This window comes from Schistocerca piceifrons, chromosome 2 (assembly GCF_021461385.2).
Source record: "Schistocerca piceifrons isolate TAMUIC-IGC-003096 chromosome 2, iqSchPice1.1, whole genome shotgun sequence".
Taxonomy (NCBI): Eukaryota; Metazoa; Arthropoda; class Insecta; order Orthoptera; family Acrididae; genus Schistocerca; species Schistocerca piceifrons.
Window position 1 is genome coordinate 334,603,209 of NC_060139.1, and position 19,004 is coordinate 334,622,212.

A 19,004-nucleotide genomic window follows, 5' to 3' on the forward strand; every position below is an offset into this window, starting at 1 on the left:
GCACAACATGCAACTGAGCACAACATGCTAGAGTTCAATGTCTGCTTCACAACCAGAGCCATCTGGACCCTTCCTTCCACCACCAGTTTCTCTAAACTACACAGATGGTAGTTATCCTTACGATACATCCTCTGCTCCTGTAATTATCCTGGCCTCAATATCAGGTAATCCACTGTCCCTGAACCCTCCACCTGACAGTGTTCCCCACTCCCATTCTGTCGCCCCCTCCCAGTCCATGTGCTACATAGCCTTCAGCATGTGTTGCTGCCCACCGGCTGCTAGTACTATACATGCCATCCCTCCCTCCCACATTCCTAGCTGACAAACTGGCCCCCCTCTGAGCTGGTAACCACCCATCCCCAGACCCTCTCCTTACTTCCTGCCCCCCTCTCCCTTTACTGGTCCCTACTGACACAACCCCACCACAACCAACCAAATTGCCACAAAACAGCATTGGAACTGTCAGTCTAGCTGGCACCATGTAGGGACATAAGAGTGTGTATGCATGTGTATAAACAGTGTGTCTGTGTTTGTGTGCTATAGCTCATCAAAGGATATGTCTAAAAGCTAGCAAGTTTTACTTCTTTTGTGTGCACCTGTGGACGACTGAACCCTTCTGATTTTTGGTGAGTGGTCTCATTTAACCCTAAGGAAAAAATTGTAAAATATACTAACCCTATTTTAATGACAAAGATGCACAATGTTTAACATCCATAACTAATGTCCCTCAAGCTTAACGATACGATGCTTGGAGAACTTATGTATTAACCAGTGGAGGTTTTCTCTAAGGTTTTTGGTTATATCAGGGGGTGAGTGTAGTGGTCAATAGAAGGATCCAATTATAAGATTATGCCCATGTGTTCTTACATCCAGTTTCAATTTCTGTCTCGGTAGTTTTGAATTTTTTATCTACTGCAACAGATACACGATTTCTATTTTCCATGAGTCCATCCTTGTGATATATGCTTCAGTTTTCCCCCAAAATATCACTACTGCCAATTTTGGGTCTTAACCAATTTTCTGTATCTGAAATGACCCTTGGAACAGGTACCTAACTAAATTAAAGTAAACTGGACTTAGTTTCCACAGTCATCCAAACAATACACAGCACAGCAAATCATCCAGAGGACATTGTTAAAACAATTGCAAGGATCACCCAGTCAAGAATGTAATATAACATCTTTTTTTCTTATCCTTTTTCTTGATACTAATGTCACTTTTTTTGGATTTGTAGGTCATGGAAACTTATCAATACCAAAATAATTTCTGCAACTCCCTTTTGCTTCAGTGTTGCCTTAACTTAAAGATGAGAGGAAAAGTTGGGCATTGCATTGATCTGTGAATCTGATCATACATGCTTACTTTATGCTTTGTAATGAAACTGTTTAGGGTATATTTGGTACCTAGAGGAACCAGTCCATTAGTTGTTAAATAGGTATGAAACACTGTGAACTAAAAGCAAAGTAAAGTCTGTGGCACAAATTGGTGACTGGGCTATTGGCCTGATTATGGGTAGAGCACTGCCTTTTTTCACTGCAGCACTAAGAAGGAGGGTGAGTGTTGAAACTAACACTCTGGTTGCATTTTATCCCCAAGCAAGATCCCCGGTACTCATTTGACAGCAGGGTGAGTGAAACTGGGGCTGCTCTGAAGGGACTGCAGTGAGGAAAAATCCCTGTCCTAGGACTGAACCCAAGACCTTCAGGGCTGTAGTCTAATGCTCTGTTTGCTAGACCAACATGCCCACACTGCACACTACTTGTACAAAATTATGCTCTTTACCTTCAATTTCTTCAAATTGTATGCTGCTTAATATCTCATGATATTGTAAATAACATCAGAATGTCAAATCAACACTTCTTGATGGCTTGCAAGTAACTGGTACACAGTGCAAAACAATAAAGGCCTTGACACAAAATTTGAAAATTACATCGTCAAAAATGAGAAAATGCATAATTGAATAGGTAGTGTATTCCTTATGTACAGTGTATGTTAGGGGAAGCTGTGGGAAAAGATATTTGATGCAGATCTTCACTGATGGTACATAACTTCAAAATTTTACCTGGAAATTGGTTTGTCACTTCCCTGTGTGTGGTTTCTAGCTTCAGTGGGGACAAAAAGCACACTTCTGTGATGATACTGCAGATTGAATGTAGTTAAGTGTCTCACACTTACAACTGAAAGCTCCCAATGGCATGTTGTGTCCCTTGCATTAAGTAAGATTTGCAGTTTTAGTTCTTGTGATTCTTCTTCCCACTATATCACATGAATCTTCCAAGACTGTATTTATTTATATTTTTCTACTGTCCATAATCATACAGTAATTGTAGAGACCACTAATAAAGAGCCATGAATAAAGTGAGTCTAAAACTTTATCATCATAATGTACTGCAATCCCTGTGTAATATGACTAGCATAATTAACATATTAATAATAGATGAGGAAAAGGATGTCTTCTCAGTAATGTGTATTCATAAACGATGGCTTAACCCTGAGTCAATTCAACATACAAAAACCTAAATTAGTTTTGTCTTTGGGAAAAAGAGAAAAAGAAACCAGGGTGCGGCAGTAATTTATATAAAAGAAAATAAAGATTTTACTACCTTACTTGATTTACCTTGAACTAATGCTGAAAAGGACTATGACACTACAGCCAAAAAAGGTACTAAGTACAATATGCGTAATGCTACAGTTTCCGAAGCATGATCTGGAAATTTTGAACTTTTCTTAAATAATCTGGAATCATTGGTGGTAAACAAAGCAAATCAAATGGAATGTGATATGATAATTTGTGGTAGAAACACAGAGGCCCTTTTAGACACTTGTGAAACAGCTTTACATCAGTTTCTACACAAGAACAGTTTATATGACACTCCCAAGGCTGGTTTGAGATCATTTTTCCACACTAGTGATGTGACTTATGATTTTATATCCCCCCTCAACCATCTCACCACGTTTCTCTTGTACACCTTGATCTGTGTCAGTTTCCATTACTAATTATTATATGCAATGTATACAAATCTTGCACTTGTGCACCCCAAGTAGCCACTACTAACTGTGGTACATTCTGTAGAGAAATCTTACAGTTGTGGCAACTCTGGTACCCCTCTCAGCTTGGTGATCCAAGTGGTGGATGGTGTGACTTGGGATTTAAACCAGCCCCGAGCATTTCATTAACAATTTTCAATGCAGGCATGAGTGACCATTTAGCTCAATACAAAATTTGAAAGTGAAATGTGTTACTGAGAACATCATGCTTTTAATATCCACATGTAGATGCTACAGCCAGGATAACAGAGACTATTTCAGCAATTTGTTAAACATAGAAAGATGGTCACAGATTTATAAAATTAATGATCTAAATGAAAAGTGTAACACCTTCATTGCTATAGTAACCCATTGTTGTCTACTTTTATATACATCTACATCTATACTCTGCAAACCACAATGAAGTGCAAGACAGAGGATATGTCCCATTGGACCAGTTATCATGGTTTCCCTTTCCATTCACATATGGAATGTGGGAGAAATGATTGCTTGAATGCTTCTGTGCCTGCAGTAATTATTGCACTGTTATCCTCATGAGCTATATGTGAGTGATACTTAGGTTGTTGTAGTACATTCCTAGAATCCTCATTTAAGGCTCATTTTTTAAACTTTGTTAACAGACTTCCTTGGAATAGTTTGTATCTCCCTTGAGGAGTCTTCCAGTCCAGTTCCTTCAGTATCTCTGTGACACTCTCCCATGGATCAAACAAACCTGTGACCTTTTCTGCTGCCCTTTTCTGTATACGTTCAGTATCCACTGTTAGTCCTATGTGGTATGGATCCCCCACACCCGAGCAGTATTCTAGAGCAGATCACTTGCGTGATTTGTAAGCAAACACCTTTGTAGACTGATTGCACTTTCTCAGTGTTCTACCAATAAATCTAAATCTATTACCTGCTTTACACACGACTTAGGCCATGTGATCATTCCATTTCATATCCCTATTTGTACAAGTTGGCTGATTTGAACAGTGAATAATTGGTATTATAGCCACAGGTTACTATATTTTTTCATTATGTGAAGTGCACAGTTTTACATTTCAGAACATTCAGCACAAGTTGCCAATCTTTGCACCACTTTGAAATCTTATCAAAGTCTGACTGAATATTTATGCAGTTCTTTCAGACAGTACTTTATTATCGATGACTGCATCACCTGCAAAAAGTCTGATGTTACTATTAATATTGTCTGCAAAGCTGTTAATATACAATATGAACAAGGGTCCCAACACATCTTCTCTGTGGCAAATCTGGAGTTACTTTCACATCTGACAAAGACCCTCCATCCAAGATAACAAGCTGTATCCTCCCTACCAAAAGAGTCCTCGATCCAATCATAAATTTCAGTTGATACCACATAGGATCATACTTTTGAAATAAGCATAGGTGTGGTATCGAGTCAAATTACATCCCGGAAAGCAAGAAATACTGCATCTACCTGACTACCTTGATTCAAAGCTTGCAGTATGTCATGTGAGAAAAGTGAATTGTATTTCCATGGAAAATTATACCCATAAGAGGCAATTCTAGGATAAACAGTTTAATCACAAGGGGAACAACGATTTCATGCCAGAAGAAGAGACAAATTCATAAAATGTGTAACTTGAATAATTCCTTGTTTAAGTTATGCAGATATTGAACACTTACCAGAGTATAATCTAATTAAACATGGTGTACCTCAAGGATCAGTAATGGAACCTTTTGTACATTAATGATCTAAGCTTTATAATATAAATAATAAATAAAGAGAAGACCATGTGGAGTGTAATAAAAAGAGACTGGTGAAAACAGAGAATCATGTAAAAATTAACAATATCACAAGAAAATAAAAAAGTAAACAAGAGCCCTTACAAGTAGCCAGTACATTTAACAATGTCAGATAATATTATAAATAAGCAAAAACAATAATAATAATAAATAAGGAGACCCAGTCCTATAAATATAAAATAAGCACATGTAGTTGTCCAAGATACATCAGAACTATCACGGAAACTGAAAGGGTTAAAAAGAAGAGTGCTCTAATCCTAACTGAACTATTTATACAATTACATGACTGCTCATTTCAAGCAGCCACTTTCCCTGATGTATTTAAAACACGTAAGGTAATTCCATTACATAAAAAAAGGTAGATGACATAATGTAAATAACTAAACTCCCATCACAGTTTCCTCTTACTTTTCAAAAACATTAGAAAAGTTTGTGTATGGCAAACATATGGAATTTGTAAGTAAAAAAAAAATTTAGCTAATGAAAAACACAGATTCAGGAATAAAGAGGTCAAAGTTAATCGCCATTTATGAGTGCTTTAATTGTTCACTAAACCTGATGGCCATGCACCAGGAACCAACAGGATTATTTACTGACCTATCAAATGCTTTGGACATAGTGGATCATAAGATTCTGATTTCAAAGTTTGAAAAGTTTAGTATTCAAGGTCTGTCCAACAACTGGATAAGTTCCTTCCTGAGCAATCTCAAACAAGCAGTGAACATTAAGCACACTAATGTGTACCTTAGAACTATTTCAGAACACTTATCAGAGTACAATCTAATTAAACATGCTGTACCTCAAGGATCAGTAATGGTAGGTTTTGTACATTAATGATCTAAGCTTAATTGAACACTTACCAGAGTATAATTTAATTAAACATGGTGTACCTCAAGGATCAGTAATGGGACCTTTTGTACATTAATGATCTAAGCTTAAATGTGGGGGCCCATTAAACAATCATATTTGAGGTGATATCACAAAATTGTGTAAAGGGAAAAGTAAGAAAAAACCACAGCAATCAATAAACATCATCACAAGACTTGGCAACTAGTCACAGAATAGTCAGCATGACGTAAAAAGAAGACCATCCTACTAAGGGTTCTCGATGCTCTGGACAAGGATATGTATGGCGTACTTCTCTCTGTCAATACCGAATCAGTTTATAACAGTACACAAATGAAATTCTTAGACTTATGGGACCCTACAGCTGTTGCCAGGACATTCAAGTTGAAAAGAGGACTATTGGAATCAAGTTTGGATACAAACTTAGAGACACATGTTAGCATTGTTTAAGATTTCTATCATTTCTTGTTTACCATGTATCAGCATTATGGAAGCTCTTATATTCTTTAAAATAAATGTAATGGATAAGGACAGTACACCACAAAATTTTAAAAAATTAAGATAAAATAGAAAATACTCTTATATTCATGATTGCCTTACCAAACCCATCTTATAGCGCAAATCAGTGCACCCTTGTGCCAAAACAATGGTTTCCACATGAGAGTTAAACTTTATAACAAACTTCCCAAAAATATAGAAACAATTACTGATACCAAAACCCTTAGCAAATCTTTAAAGTTATATTTGCAGCAGTACTGCTTTTACTCTACTGAAGAGTATTTAAGTGTGTGAAGTTTATTATCTATAATTTTTAATACAAATGCATAGAAATAATTTTTGTACTATTAATATAAATTGACTTGTCCAGTGACTTATGCATAAGATGCTTTTGTAGACAACAGGACCAATAACAATACAATGCAAAAATGTGTACATTCATTTCAGTTGCCAGACAAAAGAAGCAGGCCAAAGAAACCTGTTCTTATCTTTTTTCACCCTGGTGGATTCTACAGCATGAGAGCCACCAGTGATCTGTTTGGTCCAGAGTACTTCATGGATGAGGACATCGTATTGCTGACAGCAAATTATAGACTGGGGGCTCTAGGTATGATTTATCCATTGCCTTTCCTCTACAAAAACATAAAAGAATAAACTGGATTGAAATAATATTGTTGTTGTGCCATATTTGTACATTATATTCAGTGAATCCTTTGCAGTGATACTATGTGCAGTCAGACAGATGTGATAATTTCAACTGTTATCCGTCAATATATTTTTGCTAAAACTAGCAGCAATACAGGCATATTTTACAGTTTAGAGCTGTTATATAAATTCTTTCTCCTATGATGAGGTATGTGACAATTTATTTTTGGCATTTATTGCAACATCCTTGCAGGGTTCTTAAGTACAGGAGATTCTATTATGCCTGGAAATTATGGCTTCAAGGACCAGGTAGAAGTCCTACGGTGGGTGCAGAAAAACATTGCTGCATTTGGTGGAGACCCGGAAAATGTTACAATTTGTGGTTACAGTGCTGGGTCAATCAGTGTTCTGCTGCATATGCTGTCTACCATGTCAAAAGGTAAGTTAAAGTTTTAATATATCATAGAACTAAAACATTTATGCAGTGAAATATGAGTAAAAATGCTTTTGCAGCCTAATAATGACCTTAATTTATATGTGGAGGAAAAAATGAAAGACAACAGCAATAGTAATAAAAAGGATGAATGCAAGACAAACATATGCCCAAATTAGGATATACTAACATAGGACAGGAATAGTACAGGCTGACTTTGTAGTGCTTTTGGGCTTGGTTTAGAATAGAAATAGGGCCAAGAGAATTGATGTCTCTATGAATTATTAAATTTTGCTTCAAAATGTTTCATAAAAATATCTATCATGTATTGTGATTTCAGATACCTTTGTAGTATGTGCCCTGACTGCACTGAACCGTGTATGTTAATTTTCAATTTGCCTTTCAGTCAAAACAATAATATTTCCTTCTTCTGCCTATATTAAGCCACATGAATCTAATAAAAAAACTTGAATCAAGAGATAATGATACCAGTGTTAGGTACAAATTTTGCCTTGTGCAAGACACATTTTGTTTGTGTTTACTTTACACAAACATGTTTCTGAACTTTCTTTGCAGAGTTTTTTATTTATTTATTTTATTTTATTTTTTTATTTTACTTATTATGCCATGATTACATCTTGTGGAGGTTATAGAAAGTTTGGCTTGCCTCTTTCTATGTACAAAAGAGTGTATTTCTTTACATATGTAGCTAAAGACACATATTACATAGCTCATACATAAAAAATTATGTGTTTATGCTGTGTTAAAACTTAAGCCTAGAATATGAATTTGGAATATAAGATAGTTGTCGAGGACTCACATATCACATGAGACACTATCACCTACTTTCCTTCTCGTCAGCATGTATGACACTCAATTGTTAACAAGGCCTATTATAATCTATGAGGGCACTGGAGATAGAAAACAAGAGGAGTTCATGAACTTGAGAAGGGAAGTTGGTTGTAGGCTACGGGCAAAGAAGAGGGATTATTTGAACAATCAAATCACAAAAATGGAAACAAACAGTAAAACAAAAAAACATTAGGGAACTTTACCTAGACATAAATGGGTATAGGAAGGGTTTCAAGGCTAGGACAAATGGACTTTGAGGGGATGCTGGGGGAATACTGACAGACCCCAATGCTATATTAAGTAAATGGAGGGCGTATTTTGAGCATCTATTAAGTGTACACCAGGAAACAGGAAATGAGCAGGCGTACGAAATACATACAGCAGAACCCCAAATACCTGAGCCAATGTTAATGGAAATATGAGATGCAATCAACAAATTGAAAAACCATAAAGCACCAGGATCAGATTGCATAACTGCAGAATTAGTTAAAAATGGGGGACAGAAATTGGTGGAAGTAGTTCACAAAGTTATAACTAAAGTATGGAACTCAGAGATGATACCTGAAGAGTGGCAGGAGTCGATTCTGATCCCAATTTTTAAGAAAGGTGACAAAATGAATTGTAGTAATTATAGAGGGATATCGCTATTACCAGTATGTTCCAAAATTTTCTTGAATATTCTGCTAAGCAGGCTTACACCATATGCAGATGAAATCGCGGGGGATTACCAAGCCGGCTTTCGGAGGAACAGATCAACTATAGACCAAATATTCACCCTGCGTCCAATTTTGGAAAAGAAATGGGGATACAATAAACCAGTTCATAATCTTTTCATAGATTTTACAAAAGCACATGATTCAGTATTGCAGTCAAAATTGTACAGAATTGTTTTGGAACTTGGAATACCAAAGAAGTATGTTAGACTTATAGAAGCGAGTTTGAAAAACACAAAAGGTAGAGTACGCGTGGGGAAATTGGAGTCGAAAGAATTTGTAATAAAGAACGTACTTAAGCAGGGAGATGCCCTGTCTCCGCTACTTTTTAATTTAGTCCTAGAATATATTGTACGAATGGCAGCAGATAATTCAGAGGGTGTGGAGTTAAACAGAAATATTAAGATATTAGGGTACGCAGACGATCTAAACATCATTAGCGATAGGAAAGAATCTGTAACAGCAAATGTGAATGCGTTAATCAAGGCTAGTGAAGATGTAGGTCTAAGGATAAGTGAAGACAAAACTAAATACCTGGTTACTACTAGAATGCCAACAGCAGTAGATCAGGAAATGTTAAGAGTTGGAGACATGCAGTTTGAAAAAGTGAACACATTTAAGTATCTAGGCATGGACATCACTTCGAGAAATGAGATTGAATCCGAACTGAAGAAGAGATTACGGGCAGGAAATGCGTGCTACTTCTCACTGAATAGATTACTATCATCACGGATATTGTCTAGGAATTTAAAGATTAGAATATACAAAACTATTATTCTACCAGTTATGCTGTATGGGTGTGAGACTTGGTCTCTCACTGTGCAAAATGAAAAGCCGTTTCGAGTATTTGAAAACAAAATTTTGAGGAAAATTTTTGGAGCAAAAAGGGATGACATTAGCGGAGAGTGGCAAAAACTGCATAACGAAGAGGTTCACGAACTCTATTCAAGCCCTGACATAATCAGTATTATTAAATCACGTAGGCTGCGATGGGCCGGTCACGTAGCTCGAATGGATGAGGGCAGGGCAGCGCGCAGAGTACTGGTAGGGCACCTAGAAGGAAAACATCCTGTGGGGAGACCGATGCGTAGATGGGAGGAAAATGTGAAGGGTGATTTGAGGAGCCTAGGTATTGAAGGTGAATGGAAGGAAATAGCCCAAGACAGGGACAGATGGCGAAAATACGTTGCTGCGGTAATTGACTCTCGAGTCCGGTATGACCAGTGAGTAAGTAAGTAAGTAAGTAAGTAAGAGGGCATACAGAAAGTAAAGAATGTTTGTGCATACAGTCTGTGTGCCTGTCTTGTGGTAGCCACTCATTAGTTTCTGGTGTTCAGCGTGATGTGGATAGTTGCCGCATGTGGCTGTAAGTCAGATAGTGTCATGTAGTAAGTACAAAAATAGCTGTGATCAAGATTGAGCCAATTGCAAAACCTGCCAACTGTGAGGTGTGAAGTGTCATTAATTTTTGTTAGGTGGAAAATATTAGGCCCTGTGGCATTAACTGCAGACTTCTTACCATTTATGGCAAAGGTGTAATGAATGCAGCAAGTGTCCGAGAGTGGTGCATAATGTTTAAGAATGATGAAGAAAGATCAGGTCAACCCTCTATCATAACAGTTGCACTGAAACAAAAGGTGGATCATGTAATTTGAGAGAATCAATGATTCACAATTAGCGGCATACATGTTACGAAGTATTTCATTCAGTTGTGAACAAAACTGTTGCTCAGCACTTAGGATACCACAAAATCTGTGCACACTGGGTGCTTTGGATGGTCAAGAATGACCAAAAACCTGCAAGAATGGTTGCTACATTAGCATTCTTGAGGAATTATGAAAGAGATGACGATGCATTCATTGATGAGATTGTTACAAGAAATGAAATATAGGTTTCTCACAATATCCTCACCATGAAGCAACAGTTTATGGAGTGGCTTCACCCTCAGTCACCACAGAGTTCAAAAAAACTGAAGCAACTCAAAAGCTCATGTCTTTTGTATTATGGGACAGTGAAAGGGTCTTACTTGTCCATTTAATGCCCTGCAATGCAACCGTCAATAGTGATGTACATTGTGCTACCCCTGAATATCTTCATCGGGCTACCAAGAACCTCTAAATAGGCGCTTGCTGTCCCATGGAATTGTTCCACTGCATGACAATGTATGTCTCCATACTGCCTGGCAGATACATGTTTTACTGCATGAGAAATTCCAGTGGTACATCTTTGAGATCTTTCCTAAAGTCCGGACCTGGCACCATCAGGCATTTACTTTTCCAAAACTGAAGGAGCTCATTGTTGTTAACCTGCAAATGGTGAAGACCTGAAAGATCCTGTTGTGAGCTGGTTGAGTAGCCTGGTGGCCACATGGTATGAAGAGGATACACACAAATTGGTGTCAAGGTGACTATGAGGAAAAGTAGACTAAGTATATGTTAATACATGTATATTTAGTTTCTGTATTATTATTAAAGAAAATTTTGGTATGGCAAAACATTCTTTATTTTCGGATGGCCCTCATATGTGCAAAAAGTGTCCTGAGTAAATGGTACTTTTGACATTCAGTGTAGACATTATTATTATAATATAAGAGTAATTGTTTGATAAATACTGAATCATCAACACCACAGGAAATTTGATCACAAAGCCTGTAAGGCAAATAATGACACAGTTTTCACAAAAAGAAATGCCATATTGTTAAACTAATGAGAACATCTAAACAAACTGACTAATATGGTAAAAGTAAACAATAGAAAATGTGAGATGGAATAACGATAGACACACACACACACACACACACACACACACACACACACACACATACACCACACACACACTCTCTGTCTCTCAATGCTGAATCCTCAGAGATGACAGCAGTGACTGTGTGTGTGTGGAGGGGGGGGGGGGGGGGGGGATATTCACATAATCTTTAGTTGTTCATTCTTGGAGAATAGTGCTACTTCAGGGCCAAACCATTATGGTGATTAAAAACAGGAAGAAGGTACTGTATTCTGATTCACAAGCTTCTTTGTGAACTTTCAATACACAAATGTAGCCTATTAATGGAAAAAAGTAAAAAAATGACTACTCTTCTATATTCCTTTGCATCATTTCTGTTGTAGTTACTAACTAATAGAGATGATTATTTCAAAGACTGATAACTGAATTCAAATGTCTTGTATGTTCTTGTATCAGACTGTAATTGCAGAAACAAACTAAAGATGCTGATTGATTTCTAATATAATTTATTACACTAGCTCTATGGTTGTATGAAGTGATCCACTTCATTGTTTAATGATGTCAACAACCAATTAGGATTTGTTTTTATCCAGAATTATTCTTTGCCGATGTGTTACTATGACTCATAAATGTCCTCATTATGTCAGCTGTCATTGTTATTGATACACTTAAAACACAACTATTCTTCAGTATACACTGTAAGGTACTGCATTGCAATAATCTTTTATGATTTATCTGTAGAGGGAGGAGTTCCTCGTTTTGTATCTCTCGCACTTGAATAACAGCTAGAATGAATTGATATTGTGTCTTCTGGTGAACTGCATACTTATATCCTCCATTGTAGTAACACTTCCATGGATCTCCACAGAACCATTTCCTGGCTTTTCCTGGGATGTGTGTGTGTGTGTGGGGGGGGGGGGGGGGCAGAAAAACTCTAAAACTGTCGTCTTTTATATGAATTAGTTGGACAGTTTTGAGATGTGTCTTGCCACAAAAAACTAAATTCCATAGGTGCGAAAACTGCCTAACAAGAATCCCAGGAAATCACTTCTAGAAGTGTACGTGAATTCTGTAATGAATAAAAACTCTCTACTCCAAATTCCCAAATTCCAGGGGGGAGGGGGGGGGTCTGGGTGTGGGACAGTGCCCCCCACTTCCTTCCACCCTGAATTCTGCTGATGTCTATGATGCCATTTTACAAAAGTGGTGTATCCCAGGACATAGGTGTGCACACTGTCATAATAACCATTGGCACATTAACACTGGCTTGAACCAGATGCCACAAACAAAACAAGTATATAGATACTGGGAAAAGAAGAACAATCAAAATAATAGCATGAGTTTATCATCTAAGAAAGAATGTTTGGAAACTAGAAATGGGATAAGGAATCACACAGGCAATATAAAATTACACTTTCACAGTGTAAGGGAAAAGTACTTAAAATAGAAAGTTATAAATCATGTTTAAAAAAGACTCAAAGAAATATATTCTAATGCTACTTCAACATTGGGGCACAAATAAATATATTTCAAGTTGCAACAACAAAAGAAAGATAAACAGACATTAAAATAAAAAAATAAACAATAAATGAAATAGAGAAAAGCATTTGCTGTCAGTTATGAGCTACTGAAGCTGGGCTAACAGAATCACAAAGAAAGAAGAGTATTAATCTCAAGCTGGAATTTGAAGTTTTCTTTCCTCTTTACTGGTAATGTTGAACATACTCAAATAATTATTTTTATGGCTACCGTGTAGCTGTTCAAAATATTGATAATTAATTACAATTGATATAAAAAGCTATTGCTAGTGCATGATGAGTAATATAAAACACAAAAGTATCCTCCTTACCCATATACTTGAATATAATAAATTAACAGCAGCAGCTTAAAAGTATATTGCAAGTAACCACTTAAAATAAAAGAGAAGCCTTGCTCTGCATTGGCCATGCTGAACTCTCATATTTTTGAACAGCTCTATGAAAAATTCTGCATGCCTATATCAACATATGTAAAGTATCTTTACTGACTAATTGCAATTATAATCTTTCCTAGGACTGTTTCATCGGGCAATTGCAATGAGTGGTGGTGTCCAGTCAATTGTACTTCATGATCCATTAGGACAAGCAAAGAAGCAAGCACAGCTATTGAACTGCCCTGACAGTTCATCAAAGGAAATATACAACTGCTTAAAAGAGAAAGATGCTCAGGAAATTGCTGATTCCATAACTGGATTTTATGTAAGTATCATGTAATCTGCAATTTTTTGTGTATCTTTGTTGTTTGGAAAGTGATGCAGACTTTTAAATAGTTTTCTGTAGACCAAGAAACCTTTGTAAAACACTATGGGTTACATTTTGGTCATAGTATGAAATATTGCACTATTAAGAATGGATTTTCAACTACACAAATTTATAGCATGTAATAATGATGGAAGCCATGATTAAGTCAGCACTGATATAGACAAAGAGGTTGTGACTCTTCACTTGAGGTTTCAAAACCAAGTAGTCTTTAAATGACCACAGAAAACTGTTGAATGGAAGATGTAGCATTTGCAATAATGAGGCTGCAAAAGTAAACTGTTAAAAATTGTTGCTTTTCAGATTACACTGTTTGTCTAATATTTGGCATCAATTTTATATAGCACACTGATGAGTAATCTGACAGCTTTCAAAGATAAATAATTGTTTTCATATTGCAAGAATGGAGGTTCATATTGCTGTGGACATTAGTCCAAGCAGTCCTATACACTACTACCTGGGATTTTTATTCCCACAGTTCAGGTTATATACAGGGAGCTAATAATAAAATGTGCTTTTAATTTAATTCAAATTTTTAGGCATTTCCAATTTCCTGCCTTGTGTCTGTGAAAAACTTATTAAAAATATTTTCTCTGGAGCACAGAAATATATTCTGAACTCTAGATAAGGGTGTAAGGTATATATGGAAATAAATTTTGTATAGATTTCATTTGAGAAGATCACAGATATTACTAATATCTATAAGGCTTAGTATAGAACTAGTCGGCTGACATGTGAAAATAGAACTTGTGCTTCATGAGGCCTCTTTAAGGCTTTCATTACTGACTTAATGCAATGTTTTTATGAGACATCTACATGAAATAAAATACTTTATTGATATTTACTACATTGCAATAGAACTTTATCTTGTAAGCCACTATGGAGTGAAAGTATGGCAGACACGCAAAAATATTGTCGCATGTTAGTTCATTTAAGAGACACTTCTATTTCTAAAATTCCTCCTCCTCATTATCATCATTTCCCAGCCATGTTCCCCTTGTGTGATGTGCAACTGCTTGCCATCCCCTTATGCCTTCATATCTTCATAGATTTTCAGTTCCTTGATGTCTTCCTCTGGAATTTTCTCTGCTTCATGTCTAATTACACTGCATCTATCCAGCATTTTCTGGACCTTCCTTTTGCTCTTTTTTGTATTGGACATGTACTTCAAAATATTTTCTGACCTGCGTTCTCCCTTGTTCTCATTTTGCATCCACACCACTGCAGTCTGCAAATTTTTATTGCACTAATAATAGGGGCTTTTATGCAGGCTACATTTTCGTTCACTTCCTTTTTTGATCCTGTCCTTTCTAGTAGTGTGGTTCATAGTTTTTATGAATCTCATCTCTGTCACTAGAATTCTGCTGTAGTCTTTTTTCAATAGGGTAAATGTCTCTAAACCATAAGTGAGAATTGGTACAAAGTAAATGTAGTATATGGTGGTTTTTGCTTTTTGTGGCACTTTTTCTGTTGCAACTCGCCGATCTTTCAAAGTGCCGCCGTGCAGTTACGCGTGTCCTCTACATGCGGCGCTGTCTGCCAGCCATGCAGCAGCAGCGTCACCTAAGCGCCCAGCTAGCCAGCAGCCGCTAGACTTGGACTCAGTTATGATTAGACTGTTAAAGTGTACACATGTCTTACTCTGTTTACTTGATCTGTCTTCCTTGAAATATATTTGTTCAACTTGCAATTATAACAATTGGTGATGAGGTAGTGATTTTTCTTTTTCATCATTGACCCACATGTTTCCAAGGCTACTTTAGAGCAACTATTGTGAGGTCTCATAGAACGGCAAACGCTTCTCCCAAAAGTGATTCATGATTTCGTCGCGGCATCAAATGCAGGGCGTCTCTCGTCATTGTCTCTATCTACTTTTCCTCCTTACGAAGAGACAGCAGAAGACTGGTCTGATTACGAAAAACGTCTTCGACAGCACTTCTTGGCATTTCATGTCGCGAACGAACAACCATGTAAGTCTCTGTTCCTTTCATGGATTTCACCTCAAATGTATCGGTTGTTGTCACAATTGGCTCCTTTGAAAGATCCTGCGTCTTTGTCCTTCACTGAAATGTGCTCACTACTGTCCGTCTATTTTCAAAAGCAAACACATGTGGTAGCCTCTCGTGTTGCCTTTTATCGTTGCCAAAAACAACCAAATCAATCCTATTGTGCTTGGGCTGCTGAACTTCACGGCCTCTGTAGAAAGTGTCAATTTGTTACTGAAGTTCACAAAGAATCCTACACCGATTCCATGGTACGGGATGCTCTTATCCGATCGGCGCCCGACAAAGAAGTTAGGCAACGTGCCCTTCAGTTGGCTCATCCGACTCTAAATGAAGTCCTATCCATTGCTCAGTCTTTTGAAATTTCTCGTGCCACTGGATCGCAAATAGAGGCATGAGGCGACGTCAGGGAAATACAACCTCTGTGCGATGCTGACGAAGCATGTGGCATGTCTCCGCTGTGGACGTGGCCGCAGTACACTCCCAAGCGCAGCCTTGGCCTAACCGTAAACAAACCTCTAAGAAACTGCAGCTAAACCCACAGCAACTTCCTTCATGTCTGCGGTGTTTTACGAAACATGCACGAGAAGATTGTCCACAAAGTTGGGCCATGTGTCACAAATGCAAAAAAAAAGGGTCATGTGTCATCCGTTTGCAAGTCCGACCGCATACATGATGTTCATGAACATGTCGCTGATTCTGATTCTGTGTTGTCTGTCAATTGTACTTCTTCCCTTTCAGGGAAGTTATTCCTCACTGTCCAAATATTTGGTAGAGATGTTCGCATGCAGGTGGATACTGGTTCTGCTGCCACTATCATCAATTCTTAGATGTATCTTCAGTTGGGTTCTCCAGTCCTGTCACCTGTCACTAGGCAATTATGGACTTACAATAAACAGAAGATTTCTCTCTTGGGACAATTTGATGCTGAGGTATCTTACAAATCTGTTGTTCACACTGTTCCCATATTTGTGGTCGACCATAGTAATGCGGAGAATCTTTTTGGTTTCGATGTCTTTTGCGTTTTTGGGTTCTCCATAGATGACTCTGTCAATATCATCTCTGATGCTATTCCTTATGCTCAATTGGATTCCTTATCAATGACATTTTTGTCCCTTTTTTCTCCTTGGTTAGACCATGCAAACGACTTTGAAGCTCATATCACTCAGCCTAAGTTTTTTCGGGCTTGGCCCATTCCTGTGGCCCTTTGTGATCAGGTCAAATAGGAGCTGGATTGTCTCACTGCTTCAGGGGTCTTGCTTCCTGTCACTTCCAGTGAGTGGTCCTCTCCTGTCGTCGTTGCTAAGCCAATTGGTAATATTTGACTCTGTGGCGATTTCAAAGCCACAGTAAATGCTCAATGCCTTATCGACACTTACCCTATGCCTCATCCTGAAGATTTGTTCACTAAACTTGCTGGAGGCCAGTATTTTTCTAAACTTGACCTGTCAGAAGCTTATCATCAACTTCCTCTCGATGCTGCTTCCTGGCAGTTTCTGGCCCTTAACACGCCTTTTGGCCTCTATCAATACCAATGATTGCCATTCGGGGTTGCCAGTGCCCCTGCTCTCTTTCAGCAATTCTTGGAACAATTATTGCTCACTGTCCCTGGGTGTATAAATTACCAGGATGACATTGTTGTCACTGGCTCCACCACTGACAAACATCTTCAAAATCTCCGCAAACCTTTTCATGTCTTATAGACTGCCGGTCTTAAGTGTAATCTTCAAAAATCAAAATTTTTTCAGGCATCTATCACGTACTTGGGGTTTCAACTCCCTCAGGATGGTATTCATCTGCTTCAGCAAACTGTCGCTGCGATCGATGCCCTTCCTCGCCCTACATCTGTTAAGGAACTGCAGGCCTTTTTGGGGAAAATAGCATACTATCACAAATTTTTACTGTGTGCTGCTTCGGTGGCTCAGCTGTTGCATCGCCTGTTGCATAAAAATGTACCTTTTCACTGGTCCGCGTCATGCGATGCGGCTTTCCAGAAATGGAAGACTATGCTGAAACAGGCCCCGTGCCTGGCTACTGATCGACCTGGCCAACATCTTGTTCTTGCCACAGACGCCTCTCAATACGGGGTCAGTGCACCGTTTTTCTGACAGTTCTGAACAACCCATTGCTTATGCCTCCAAAACGCTCACGGATGCCCAACAAAAGTATTCTCAAATTGAAAAAGAAGCTTTGGCCATTATTTATGCTCTACACAAGTTTGGTGTTTTTCTCTATGGATCCAAATTTCATCTTGTTGCGGATCACAAACCACTTGTTTCCTTGTTTCATCCATCAACGTCACTTCCCGACAAGGCTGCATACTGCCTCCAGCGTTGGGTTCTTCACATGTCTCGTTTCAATTATGAGATTCATTTCTGGCCACAGCTCAACATGCAAATGCTGATGCACTGTCTCGCCTTCCCATGGGTCCTGATCTGGCATTCGTTAGGGACGAACTTTTGTGTTTCCACCTGGATGTTGCCGAGCAGCGGGTTGTGGACAGGTTCCCCATCACTGGGGACCAGCTGGCGGCTACTACGGGTTCTGACCCTACCCTCTCCCTCATTTTACGCTGTATCCAGAAGGGTTGGCCAGATTGTCCATCCGCTAAGACTTCTGATCCGTTGCAGAACTACTACACTTTGCATTACCGCCTCACAGCTAGGGATGGTGTTATCCTCCTTTCCACCAAAAATGCTTCGCCGCGTGTTGTGGTACCTGCATCTTTGCGTGCTTCAGTCTTGCGCCTCCTTCACCAAGGGTACTGGAGTGTCCCTCGCACAAAATCTCTGGTGCATCGTCATGTGTACTGGCCCAGCATCGACTCTGAAATCACACACATGCTCGCTGCCTGCGGCCCTCGTGCATCACAGGCCGCCACCCCGAAGTCATCTTTGTCACCGTGGCCTTCACCTGAGAAGCCCTGGGAATGTATTCATGCTGACTTTGCGGGATCTTTTTTAGGTACTTATTGGCTTCTTGTTATTGACGCCTACTCTAACTTTCCTTTCATTGTCTGTTGTATCAGATGGAAATAAAAAACACCTTATGCACCTTATGAGAAAGGTAGAAGTGGCAAAGGGGAAAGTCAAAACTGAGAAGAAAAATGTGCCAGATGTAGAAAGAAAAAAGAATTAGTAGTAGGAGAAGTTAAAAGCAAATG

General features: G+C 38.3%; 1 protein-coding gene across 1 annotated transcript in view; it reads left to right on the plus strand.

The window, feature by feature from the left end:
* Positions 1–19,004, plus strand: part of LOC124777209 (juvenile hormone esterase-like) — a 58,709-nt gene that overhangs the window by 21,838 nt on the left and 17,867 nt on the right. Inside the window, exons 3-5 of the mRNA XM_047252524.1 lie at positions 6,607–6,766; positions 7,058–7,243; positions 13,594–13,778. Coding sequence (XP_047108480.1) covers positions 6,607–6,766; positions 7,058–7,243; positions 13,594–13,778 — 531 coding nt within the window. The remainder of the gene's footprint in view (positions 1–6,606; positions 6,767–7,057; positions 7,244–13,593; positions 13,779–19,004) is intronic.